At 48.2% G+C, this 13,511-nt stretch overlaps 1 protein-coding gene across 2 annotated transcripts in view; it reads right to left on the reverse strand.

Moving 5' to 3' along the window:
• The window catches only part of FBLN5 (fibulin 5), an 89,539-nt gene that overhangs the window by 8,307 nt on the left and 67,721 nt on the right, over positions 1-13,511 (reverse strand). For both annotated transcript variants that reach the window (XM_007105047.3, XM_007105045.2), the window contains 4 exons: positions 10,505-10,624; positions 6,301-6,423; positions 5,073-5,199; positions 947-1,142 (listed from right to left, as the gene is read on the reverse strand). In XM_007105047.3, coding sequence (XP_007105109.1) covers positions 947-1,142; positions 5,073-5,199; positions 6,301-6,423; positions 10,505-10,624 — 566 coding nt within the window. The remainder of the gene's footprint in view (positions 1-946; positions 1,143-5,072; positions 5,200-6,300; positions 6,424-10,504; positions 10,625-13,511) is intronic.

Below are 13,511 nucleotides of genomic sequence, written 5' to 3' on the forward strand. Positions count from 1 at the left end.
GGCATGAACCCGTGTCCCCTGCATCGGCAGGCGGACTCTCAACCACTGCGCCACCAGGGAAGCCCAGAAGCAAATATATTTTAGGATGTGTGCTCTAAATTTTTTTCCCGATATGGATAAGCTGGTGCTGTCCAATCAAACTTTCTATGATGACAGAATTATTCTATATCTGAGCTAATAGAGCAGCCACATGTGGCTACTGAGCCCTTGAAATGTGGATAGTGCAACAGAAGAACCTAATTTTTAATTTTACTTCATTTTCATTAGTTTAAATTTAAAGAGCCACGAGGCTACTGTGTTGGACAACAGAGGTTAGAGCCCACTTCTGTGAGGAATGCCTTTAAGTTCACTGCCATGTATGTGCCATGAGGGCAGGGATTCAGGACTGTTTTATTCACTAGAAGTCCTTCTAGTTTCTAGAAGGCCATAGTAGGTACTTGATGAGTATTTGTTAAATGAGTGGATGGAAAAAATGGATATGTGAATTCCTCTCCCACAGGATTGCAGGAGGAATCTGAAGAAGAATATACATATGCAGATAGATACAGATACAGGTATAGATATATCTATATAAATATAACTGAATCTCTTTGCTGTAGACCTGAATCTAACACAACATTGTAAATTAACTATACTACAATTTTTTTTAAATGGTTAAAAAAAAAAAAAAGAAGAATTGCAGGAGGAAAGACCTACAATTGCATCTTGGCCTGATTTCTCACCGCAGTTGAGGATTCTGAGGCTCACAGAGGAGAAGCAACTTTCGCAAGACACAGAAGGTGAGAGGAACCAGGACACTGGAGTCTGACTCGCATCCACTTCCCTCTCCTGCCTTTACACCTGCCACTCCTGGCTGCACTCTGGCCTATTTCTAGAAGCATGTTCCAGGCTAGACAACAGAACACCTTGTTGAAGATGGTGACCATCACTCAGCACCCCCTCTTACCCGCATATAGAATTCTCTGCCCTCATTCCCAGACTTGATCTGGAAAATGTAATAAGCCCCAGGGTAGCGGGTCGTTGCTTGCATTTGGAAGATGTCAGCAGGAACAGAGCGTCCAGACACCACGTCCATATCCCGGTACAAGATGGTGAAGGGCTGGTCTCTGCAGCCAGGATTCTCAGCGGGACACATACAGCGGCTGTCGGAACGGGAAATCATGTGAGAACTCGGGAAATCCTTTCCAGATGCTGGATGTACCTACTTCCTCGCTTAAAACACTGAAAAGGAGGCCACCCCATTTTTACCATCCAAATGCTGTAACTGTAGAGGCTCTCTACTCCCGGATCCGGTCTAAAAGCTCTCCAGCATGTAGGTGAGCTCCCTGTTGCCTAGAGAATGGCCTGTTCTGGCCAGTCAGCTATTCTTGCTACTAGAGCATAAACCTGAGAGGTCTGGTTTTCAGAACACTGGGGACACCCTCTAATGCACCTCACCTTTGTCACATATTTAGTCAGAAAAATGTGCTGCATAGCCCTTCACTTCCCCAGCCATCCATACTCACTGAGAAATTTTAAAAGTGAGAAAGTACATTAGACTGACAGGTCTTGAGTGGTCACTCTACATTTTCTATTGCACTCACCCCAGTCTGTGTGGAATATAATTCAATATTTTCTTTCTCTAAACAAGCACTCAGAACTCACTATGTATAAGATACGACATTAGGACATGACTTTAAGATGTTAGGACATTAATTGCAACAATAAATAAGATCCTGATCTTAAATTCACTCTCTAACAGGCGAAATAAATCACAGACACAAACATCTCTAATACAAAGCATCTAATTTGAAACAATAGTAATAGCATTATCATAGTATGAAGTTGACTCATTACCAAGGTATGCCTGTTATAGACACCCCTTGATTTATCCCTAAGCACCCCCATCTCTCACCCCATCCTTGAGACTCCCCCTAGGGGGTCAGAGTGCATAACAAGATGAGAACATCTGTTGATCTATGCCCTGGTGGCCAAAACTGGGAGTAAGCATTGCTGTGCTTCTGTCACTTTCCCTAACTTCCAATCTATATTCAAAACCTATCAGTTCTACTTCTAAAATGTAGTCCAAATCCAACCACTCTATCTCCATTGTCAGTGCACTGTCTCACTCACTGTCTCACCTGGACCTCTGTGACGGCCTCCCGTGATGGAGTAGAGGGTACTCCCACTCCAATCTATTACACCACAGGCAGAGTGCTCCTTGTGGAACATAAATCAGATTATGTCTCTATCCTGCTTCAAGGTTCTACGGTGGCACCCATCACAACTTGGACAAAAACGCAACACCCATTTTAGCCTCTAAAACCTCACGGGGTCTGGTCTCTGTCAGTTTCTCTAACCTCCTCTTGGGTCACTGTCCATGTCATTCATGAGGCTGCAGTTTCTTCCGGTCCCTGAAGACGTCAAGGTCCCTCTTGTCTCATAGCCTTTGCACACACTGTCCGCTTTGCTCATCCACCCTCTGTTAAGATCGACTCACCTTTCCATTCCAGCTCAAGAGTCATTTCCTCGGAGGGGCTTTCGGATTATCCAGGCTAGACCAGGTCCAGCCTACTCTCTCATTCTGTAAATTTCTGTTCTTCCTGTTCACAGCCCCTATTACCATCTATGATCATGGATTCATTATATGACAATTTGTTTATTGTCTCCTCCTCCGCTAGCATAAGAGCAAACACCACAGCACCTGGGAGCAGATGTGGCACAGAACAGGAGCTCAACTAACATTTCACAAGTGAATGTATAAAGGGAATTTTTAGAGTTTTGTTTTTTAAGGCTCCATCAAAATATCCAAGTCAAAATGTCCCGGGTGCCAAAATGGCCACATTAAAATGTCACGTGTCACACAGAAAAGAATTGTTTCCTAAAAGAAGCTTGAAGGAGGGAGAGATGGCTCCTAGCTGAGGAGGATCACGGATGGCTGGGAGAGGTGACACTGGAGCTCAGATCTGAAAGATGGGGCAAATCTGTCCATGTAGCAATGGCAGGAATGCCTTCCATGTGACAGAAAATGTGGGCATGGGAGCCAGAAGGCTGGGCGTTCTGTGGCATGGGTGAAGGTGAGAGCAGGTGCTGTTCAGGTTGGGAGGAGTGCAGGACCCCTGAACGAGGAAATGAGCTGGATGGGGGTGGCTGGAGTGAAACTGGAATGGGGCCTGGAGACAGGGAGTCTCCCAGGGTTCTCAGTGGCTAGTCGGGGACCTCGCCAGTAACACCAGCTCAGTGCTGCAAGCTGCACCGGGTCAGGTCCCCACCACAGACAAGAGTGGCCTGGAGAAACCCGGGAGAACCAGGAATGGGAGCTGATGAGGGCAGCCTGAAGCTCTGCTCTGCTGCAAAGGGCCCTGGAACCAGAAATCAAAGAACCCTATTCTAAAGGCTACTTAGAAGCACAGCTCTTAGCAACAAGTGAAGACATCTCTAAGGGACCAGCTTGTCCCTGCTTTGTCCTCTTCTGTCCATCTTTTTTAATTTTGGGGCGGGGGGTAGGAGTTTATTAATTAATTAATTTTATTTTTGCTGTGTTGGGTCTTCGTTTCTGTGCGAGGGCTTTCTCTAGTTGCGGCGAGCGGGGGCCACTCTTCAACGCGGTGCGCGGGCCTCTCACTATCGTGGCCTCTCTTGTTGTGGAGCACAGGCTCCAGACGCGCAGGCTCAGTAGTTGTGGCTCACGGGCCTAGTCGCTCCGCGGCATGTGGGATCCTCCCAGACCAGGGCTTGAACCCGTGTCCCCTGCATTAGCAGGCAGATTCTCAACCACTGCGCCACCAGGGAAGCCCCTGTCCAGCTTTTGATCAGAGCAGGAAACACACTGGTAAGCTGTGGATTTCTCTTAGAAACTGCATCCCTAGAGGGCATGAATGATAGGCATGTCCATTCATCCCTTTATCTCCAGTGGGAGGGCTGGGTGATGCTCAGGGCATTTGATTGGAAGAGAGAAGGGCAGAACACATCCCTGCATGTGTGCGTGTGTGTGTGTGTGTGTGTGTGTGTGTGTGTGTGCGCGCGCACGTGCGCACGTGGGCTGAGGAGGAACTCAGATGGTTAAATAGGAGCTAAAGAGAAGGAAAAGGAATTCCTAATACACCAGGGGCAGAAAACACTGTCCTAGGGCATTCACCTTGTAGAGGTTGTCTTCAATTTAGTTCTCTCCTCAACTCTAATATTTGCCATCTGGTGACTTTGTAAAATCACTATTGTGGGACTTCCCTGGTGGTGCAGTGGTTAAGAATCCGCCTGCCAATGCAGGTTTGATCCCTGGTCCAGGAAGATCCCACAGGCCGCGGAGCAACTAAGCCCATGTGCCACAACTACTGAGCCTGCGTTCTAGAGCCTGCGAGCCGCAACTACTGAGCCCATGTGCCACAACTACTGAGCCCGTGTGCTGCAACTACTGAAGCCCGCGTGCCTAGAGCCCGTGCTCTGCAACAAGAGAAGCCACTGCAATGAGAAGCCCACACACTGCCACTAGAGAAAGCCCACGTGCAGCAACAAAAACCCAACTCAACCATAAATAAATAAATAAATAAATTTAAAAAATCACTATTGTGACATCAAAAACTTGATTAGAGCAAGCTAGGTATCCTCAGTTACTGAGAACTCTCTAACGACCTCTCTAATCCCTCACTACTCCCAGCAAGGTCCAGGGAGACTGGAAGCATCCATTTCACCTGGAGGCTTGTCTGCAAGGCTGAGTCTCGCATCACCCCAGGCCCACAGAATCAGAATCGGCCTGCTAACAAGATCCTGGGTGGTTCCTATGCACGTGACCTTTGAGAAGTCCAGCTCTAAAAGACCCTGTGTATCCAGAACAAAGTCACTAAAGAGAAAAGGAGGTTCATGAACCCTGCCTCTCCTTTTGGTTAGCTTTCTAGAAAATCTTGAGTGGGGGAGTGGTAAAGAACAGTGTGTGTGTGTGTGTGTGTGTGTGTGTGTGTGTGTGTGGTGTGTGTGTGTGTGTGTGTGTGTGTGTGTGTGTGTGTGTGTGTGTGTGTGTATCCTTCACACCACACTGGCAGCCTTCTGAACCAGGCCCCTCACCATGTTCCCATTTCCCAGGGGAAGCCATGACTTACTTATCGCTGATCCGCAGATAAGGCTCCTCGCAGCGGATGGGGTCAATGCACTTGAAGCCCCCTTGCAAATTGTAGCAAGTCTGCTGCAGGATGCACGTGTGGTTTCTGTGCTCACACTCGTTGATGTCTGAAATGCACAGCAGACAAGAGGCTGAAGCCAGGCAGCGCTTCCAAGGTGATGGTCACAGGCCAGATGGGTGGGAATGGGTGGTGGTGGGGGGGGCTGCCTGGTGTTTCTATAGAGCTATGCTAGCCAATATGGCAGCCACTGGCCACACGTGGTCATGGAGCCCTTGAAATGTGGCTGGTCCAAACCGAGATGTGCTGTTAAGTGGAAACTATATACCAGATTTTGACGACTTAGTAAAACCAAAGGATGTAAAATATCTTACCAATAATTTTTATATTGAGTACATAGTGGAATGGTAATATTTTGGATATATTGCATAAATAAAATATGTTCTTAAAATTAATTTTACCTGTTTCTTTTTACTGTTTTAATGTGACTAGGACATGTTACTAGGACATTTTAAATTACACATGTGGCTCACATTTGTAGCCCACAATATATTTCTACTGCCCGGCACTGCTGTGTGGAGAATTCTTGCTTAGTGTTTGGGTTAGGCAGGTTCAAGGAGCTGAAAATGAGTCTGCTGCTCAGCTACCAGCCTTCTCCACTTGCCCCAGTGAGTGGAGCATGGGAGGGAAATCATCTCAAACAGCCAATCCGGAGGAGACCCACCCCTTTCACAGCCTGGGGTCCTGACCCTTGGAGGGACACAGCAGTCGGAGGTGAGAGGTATCCCCAGCATCCATTCTCTAGGAAGTCAGTAGAGAAAAGCTGACCAGGCTTCCCTGCAGGGGCCATAAGAAAACCTGCTCATGGACTAGGGCCAGGCCATAAGACATCCTGGTTGGGTCTGGAGCAGTCCTCAGAGGGGCCGCAGAGATCTGCCTGGGAAGGCATGACCAGCCACCTGTATCTCCAGAGTTAATTCCAGAAGCGAGAGTGGCCTTGTCCTTTCTGAGGCCAAAGGATGGATTGCAGGGCAGGAAGGCACCAGCCCAGGTATCCTGTCCAGAGCCTGCCACTCTGGGAGTCACCAGCACCCACTCACACCCTCACCTCTGCCACCTTCCCCTGGTGAAGACAGCCAGGTGACCCCCCTGAGCCAGCCCCACCACACACCTCTCCTCTGAACAGCCAGGCCCCTCTGAACAGCCTTACCCTGGCAGCTTCGGTTGTCATCCAGCAGGATGTAGCCAGCTGGGCAGGAACAGAAGTACGTGCCAGGCTGGTTCACACACTCATGTTGGCAGAGGAACTCAGAGAAGCTGCACTCGTCCATATCTGGGAGAGACAAGTTACACCTGCTGTTTATAATCACAGACTACCCAGGGATGGGAGCTTAGTGCTATTCCAGCTTTATTTATTCCAGCTTCCACACTCCCCTGACACATAGGATAACTTTACTGCCAAGAAGTTGCTAATTCACTTCTTGAACACTTCTGGTGATGGGGAGCTCACTACCTATCAAGGCTGCCCATTGATATTTGGACAGCTCTAATTGTTAGAAAATTCTCTCCTACATGGAGCTGAAATCTGTCTCCATCAAGCTTCTAACACCCTTTGCCTCTGGCTCAGCTACATCATCTACTCATCACTGGCTCATTTTTGCTGTATAGGTGAATCCCCCCTCCACCTCTGGAGGTGAGATTTGTTTGCCTGCTGGAGTTTTCTGGGTGCAGAGCTCTTCCCCCAGACCTAAAAACATTCACTGGCCCCAGTCTTCTGAAAGGGCAACTTTACCAGGGCTAACTCCCCTCTAATCTCCTGCAAGTTGAGAAACAATATTATTCCTAAAATCACAACTAAAAGGGACATCTCCAGAAGGCCAGGGGGTGTGAATTATATTAAAACTTCAGGGACTTCCCTGGTGGTCCAGTGGTTAAGCCTTCGCCTTCCAATGCAGGGGGTACGGGTTTGATCCCTTGTCGGGGAGCTTAGATCCCACATGCCTCCTGGCCAAAAAACCAAAACATAAAAAACCAAAACATAAAACAGAAGCAATATTGTAACAAATTCAATAAAGACTTTAGAAATGGTCCACATCAAAAAAGTCTTTTAAAAAAGCAAACAAAAAACCAAACAAACAAAAACAACTTCATTGTGTCCAAAAATCTCCTTGAAAGAGAAAACTGGAGTGCCATGGGGTGGCCCTCCTGCCTCAGGTGATCCCTGGGACGTGGGACCTGGTGCTGGGCCAACTCTCCAGCCGCAGAGGTGGGGACGTGGAGGGGGAGCCATTGAACTTTTAGAACTTTTAGACTGTGGCCGCTGATGCAGAAGCAGACGTTCCAGAAAAGCCAACTGTTCATCACACACAGCGTTTGGCAAACAGAGCCCCCATTTGAGCCTCATGAGATAAGTACGCCAAAGAAAACATGTTTTTCTTTCATTTGTTGTTTCCCGAAAACTTGCTTTCTCTGTTTTCCCCATGTGACATGTCCTCGGATTGCTCTCTGGAATCACCCAGAGAGGGTGTCAGCGCACGTGAGGCTCCTTCTCCACCATCTGATAATTCCAGGTGTTACATGCCTGATGTCTCTCACATTCGAGAGGGAAAAACTCCTTCCCTTTTCTCCCAGGGGCCTTTGGGCGACAGGTTATGAGCCAGCAGAACTGGGAGGCTGATTTGAAAATTTAAATGATAGGGAGGGTGGGAGGGAGACGCAAGAGGGAGAAGATGCAGGGATATATGTATAGCTGATTCACTTTGTTGTAAAGCAGAAACTAACACAACATTGTAAAGCAATTATACTCCAATATAGATGCTAAAAAAAACAACCACACTCAGTGAGTCAGATCTGCTCTGTCCTGCCCGCCTCCTGCTCCCCGGGAGCCTCAGAGAGTCTGGTCTTGGCCCCAGCCAACCTAACAGAGAGTGTCCTGCTTATTTCTGTTAAACTTGTAGATTCCATTCATACCATTAGTAGAAGCAGTGGTAAAACCTGTCATTTCCTGAGAGCTCGCTCTATACCAAGCTGTGGGTTAGATACTTTACATGCCTCATTTTATTTAATCCTCACCTCAGCCCTAGAAGGAGGTGCAATTACTAACCACACCTTACAGAGAGAAAATGGAGGCTCACAGAAGTTAGGTAACTTAACTAAATTTCCTGGTACTGAGTAAGCAGTAAAGCTGGGATTTGGACCCGGCCAGTGGCCCTCCAGATCCTACACTCGTCAGCATAGTGCCATAATGTCTCCCTAGATGTAAATCATGCTCAGGACTTCAAACTGGTGGATCTGGGGAGTCCTAGGGTTGGGAAATCCCCTGAGCGGGGCTAGCCCCAGTGCAGATGGAGAGGGTAGCACCCACCTCCACCTAACAGACCCGCTCAGTTTATCTCGGTCACAATCCCCAGACTTTACTAAGGGCTGTGGCTCCATCCTCCACTTGAAATACAAAAGCTGAAATACAAGGCTGGTTCTGGCAGGGAGCCCACATGAGGCCATTTTCACGCATCCACATGAGAACCCACCATGGTTTCCAGGGTGAGCTCACTTAGCAAATCTCTAAGGGACACGGCTAGGAAGGGTCTGGGGCTGCACAGAGGGGGCCCACTAGCTGGGATAACACAGTGAAGGTAACAGTTCCTGGGGGCGAAACAAGCAGCACAGAAAGGGGACATACAGCAAACTCCCTGAAAACATCCCTGCCTACTCTTGGGCCAGCCCTAAAGCCCGCAGCGGACAAGAAAGTGGGCATTGTGGTGAACGTGGAGAAGATGGCCATTTTGGTTAAAGTGAGTCAACTGAAAATCTTTGCCAAACCACCAAGGATGGCTTCTTGAAAAGCCAAAAAGTCTCTTACACTACACTTAGAGAAAGTAAGTTAACACATAATGATACTTAGTTACTACCGCTCATTTAATCTTTATGAGCACCCTGTGAAGGTGTTTGTTTGTTGGTTTGTTTTGTAACAAATGGGGAAACTGAGGCTCAGGAAGTGACTTGGCCAGGGAAAGTACTAAACAGGAGAACCAGACTTTGAACTTGGCTCCGTCTGACTCCGCAGTCGCTCTCCCATACCTCCTGCGCGGGTGGCCAATAACCATCTGTGGATGGGCAGACAATTCTCCAAAAACGAATAATCCCATCTCATAACGCTAAACTTTCCACCTTTTAGTTCCTTGGCCCAGATTCCCCAAAAGAGTGCCACGGCAGGAGGAAGGGGGGGGCGGTGAAATCTAGGAAGAAAGTAGCTTTTCATGACTGAGGGTATTTTATGGCTGTTTCTGGGACTGACATTTAATCGATCTAAGGCTCTCTGTAACTGCCTACTTGCAGCTCTGGCTTTCCTGGCCCTGGGGAGAAGTGTTCATTTGTTTCAGAGAATTCTGTCCCTAGAACACTCCAGTCCTAAGTGAAGCTATTACACAAGTCCCATTCATGAAACCCAGGATTCGGAAACTTTCCATTCTGGAGGACAAAAAGATTTTCACACCCTCGGGTATGGCCCACTCATTTTGAAAAATACAGGGAAGCATCATTAATTTGTACTGTGCTCGTTTACAATTGCTGACGATGCTAAAAGTGGATGGAATAGAGTTTAATTCAATGTTTACAAAAAATAGGGAACGAAAGAAAAGAAGGAAAAATTAAGCAAAGGATGAGCTGTACATGGCTCTGTGCAGGATGCTACGGGAACAAATATGAGTAAGATGCTGTCTCTATTCTCAAGGAGTTTACAAGAGTTTACACGTTTCTAAGAAAGTTATAATATGTCCATACGCCAGCTTGGGCAGAGTCATAGCTTCTTGGGCTTGGAAGGAATTTGCGAAAGGTCAACTGAGCCATCTATGTTTTCACAACAAATTAAGATTTTACTCATTCAACATCCAATCATTCATTAGTTGATTCGCAAACTAGTTATTGCATGCTCGCAGTGTGCCAGGCCTGGAGCTGGGCACTGACTGTAGAGATTTTAATAGTTTACATACACAGTCTCATTCATTCAACACTCCCCCTCCCAACCCTACCCTGTGAGACTTGCTCTTCTTCCTGCTATTATTCTATTAGTACTATCTGCACTATCCCCAAGACTTGACTCAGTGCTGGGTGAGGACAGATAACTCAACCCAACATGCGATATTAGGCAACTCCTTTTCCTCTTCAACGTCATGTCAGACCCTAAAAGGTAGCTCCACTGATTTTTGCACTAAGGGTCAAATGACAAGGACATGGGACTGCACTCCACCTTTCGGGAAGTGACTCATCTCTGTTTTGTGTGGTTGTGACCCACTGCACTGGAAAATGTCCCAAACTGGAGATGTGTCCGGGAAATGAGAGGAAACACCTGTGAAGAAAGCACCCCCCGCCCCTGTGCCCCTAGTACAGGTGGAAGTCTCCAACGCCAAGCCCATTACCACTGCAATGAACTCCATCATCCTCAAGTTCATATCCCGGGTCGCAGCGGCAGATGAAAGAGCCATAGGTGTTGACGCAGGTTTGCACGCAGGGGTTCTCAGTTGCACACTCGTTCACGTCTGTGGAAAACCAAAGCACATCACTGACCATTCCCACAACAGAACATTTGCACTAACTAGGCAATAACATGCACCAGCAACAAAATTACTACCACTAGGAGACCAGATCCACAGGCACCAAGGATCTCCATCTAGGACCAATCAGATGGAGAGCTCAGAGCCCAAAGTGTTCACTGAAGAACCAGGGCCTCCATTCATACGTCCCTTCTGGGGTTGCAAGCTGGGAAGGGTGGAAATGGCATGTATACATATCATATACATGTATACACATGTACACGTATACACCTCCTAGGAAGTCCACCCTCCAAGGCTCACCAACAGGAATTTCTAGGCAACATCTGCTCTTTCCCATCACCGACTGAATTCATCCCCAGTTAGCTCTTCCCTCACCTCCATTGACTTTGAAGTTTCAGGTAAAGAGGTAAATAATCATGACAATTTAGATAATAACTCTATTCATTATTGCTGTGGACTGAATTGTGTCCCCTCCAAAATTCATATGCTGAAACCCTCACCCACAAATGTGATGATATTTGGAGATGGGGCCTTGAGGAGGTAATTTAGGTTAAATGAACTCATAGGGTGGGGCCACATAGGGAGAAGGCGGCCACCTACAAGCCAGGAAGAGAAGCCCCACAAGCACCCAACCATGCTGGCACCTTAACCTTGGACTTTCAGCCTCCCCACCTGTGAGAAAATAAATTTCTGTTGTTTAAGCCACCCAGTTTATGGTATTTTGTCATGGCAGCCTGAGCTAAGACAGTTAGACAGAAATAATGTCACTGATTATTACAAAAGGATCTCACACTCACGGGATACTTACAGCACTGTTTTAGGACCATCAGCCCCACCCCATGTTACAAGTTCAGTAGAATAAGGAGAAGACCACAAAGGGGCACAAGGAAACTTTAAGGAGTGATGGAATATTCATTATCTTGAGTTGGTGATAGTTTCATGGGGGTATACATAAGTCAAAGTGCATGAAATCATGTACCTTTAACAGTGCAGTTCATTTTACGTCAATTATACGTCAACAAAGATGTTTACCTCTGTTTTGAGGTTGAGAGATGTGCCCAATTCCCCAAGCTAACAACGGCACAGTTGAAACTGGGACATAAGTCAGGGGTCTTTCCACAATACCCGAGATTCATTCCGCACAGCTCGGAGAAGGGGGAGGGAAGGAGGGAGCCCCTTTGTAGGATGGCATCAGCTGACCCGTTCTGAGCTCCCCCGTCCTGCGGCCACGCTCCATAGGGCAATGACCAAAGTTCCAGCTGAGAGAATTTCTATCCCCTTCAAAGTCCAGGTTAACCTCTGAAGACTCTTAACAGAGATTTGAGGGCTTTCAGAGCTGAAAGGTAAGTGGCTTGAGAAGTTTTTCTTAAAGAAGAGGGCGATCCCATGCCCACACAGCTCCTGCCTCCCGGCATCTTTGAAACTTCCAGAGGGGAAAGAAAAAACAGACGGCCATGCATGGAGGGTCCAGTGAGATACCAGTCTCCTCTGGTGCCCAATGGGAGTCTAGAGGCTGTCCACCCAGGAGGCCAGGAAAATGTCGTAGTGCCAGGCGGTCGAGTGCAAGTTCAGGCAGAATAGCACTAGTGAGCATGAAGGGCTGCAGTCCTCGGCCTCCGGCCGGGTGCTAACCATGCGAGGCAAATGAGCTTACAGCCACTCTCTCACAGCTCTCAGCTGCTTGTGCTTCTGCCTGCTGGGCCCTGGCTGCCCTCTCCCGCCAGCCCTGGCAGGCACACGTGCCCAGATGCCCTTCGGAGTCCTTTGGGAGAAGACCGCATCCCACTCCGACTTGCTGGACAGGAAGGCTGGACCCTCGGTTCTACACTCATCTCTGCCACCACCTAGCTGTGTGACTCTGGCCAAGTTGCTTAACCTTTCTGAGCCTCGATTTCCTCATCTGTCCTGCCTACCTCATAAGGTTATTGTTGGGGTTCAGTGAAATGAACAAACGTGACAATGCTTTGAAGAGGGAGGGCAAAGCACTCTTCCTTGCTTGAGGTATTAGGAATACAAAAGCTCACTGTAGTATGTAACATCCTGTGTTGCCGCGGGCCCTGCTGATGCAATATCCCAGTGGCCACGTGCCCAGTGTCCAGGCCTGGATGCCATGCCTGCTGCTTTATCACACTGCTGGACTTGGCACTGCCAGGTATGTTAACTGTTCCTCGTCAAAGGCCGGTCCCTGAAGGACACATAGGCCTTTTGGCTCTTCTGTGCGTGGCTGTTCCTCAGTGGGCGCTGGGGGAAAACCTGGGCTGGCAACTCGAGCATCCAGCCCTGGCACAGAGAAACCTGCATCTGCTCTAAGCTGCTTATCGCAGCAGCAAAGGAGCCAGGCGCCCGCTCCCTGCTCTATCAGCTCCCTCCAGCTCCCAGCCCAGGCTCTGCTCTCAAAAGAAAATGAGTTCTCCTGGCGAGACGAACACAGTCGAGACTTCTTGGAACAAGCAGCAGAACCAACTTTGGAAGAGAGACTTAGAAGGAATCCAGGATCCAACTCTATAACGCTGATGTCTTCCTGTTTACCCAATGATTTAGATACGATTAAACTAATGGAGACATACTATCCTCCAAGTAGCTGGCCAGGAGCCTGCCAGCCAGACCTCGAATGGTGTGACAAGGAAATGGATCCTGCAAAACCTGGTGACAGGCTCCAAACAAAGACCTCATTCTGAGTCTCCGGCGCTGCCTCCACCCTGGATGGGGCAGCTGCCAGGGCCTGGAGGCCTGGGCAGCGGGCTGGGAGCTTGAGGCCAGGCAGGACTTGCACTAATTCTTGGGTCTTGAGTCCCCCACTCCCTTCCTGAGCAGAAGAAGCCTTCAGATGGAGGCAATAGGCCTGGAACTTGTTTTTCTTACTTATCAGTAT

This window comes from Physeter macrocephalus, chromosome 11 (assembly GCF_002837175.3).
Source record: "Physeter macrocephalus isolate SW-GA chromosome 11, ASM283717v5, whole genome shotgun sequence".
Classification (NCBI taxonomy): domain Eukaryota; kingdom Metazoa; phylum Chordata; class Mammalia; order Artiodactyla; family Physeteridae; genus Physeter; species Physeter macrocephalus.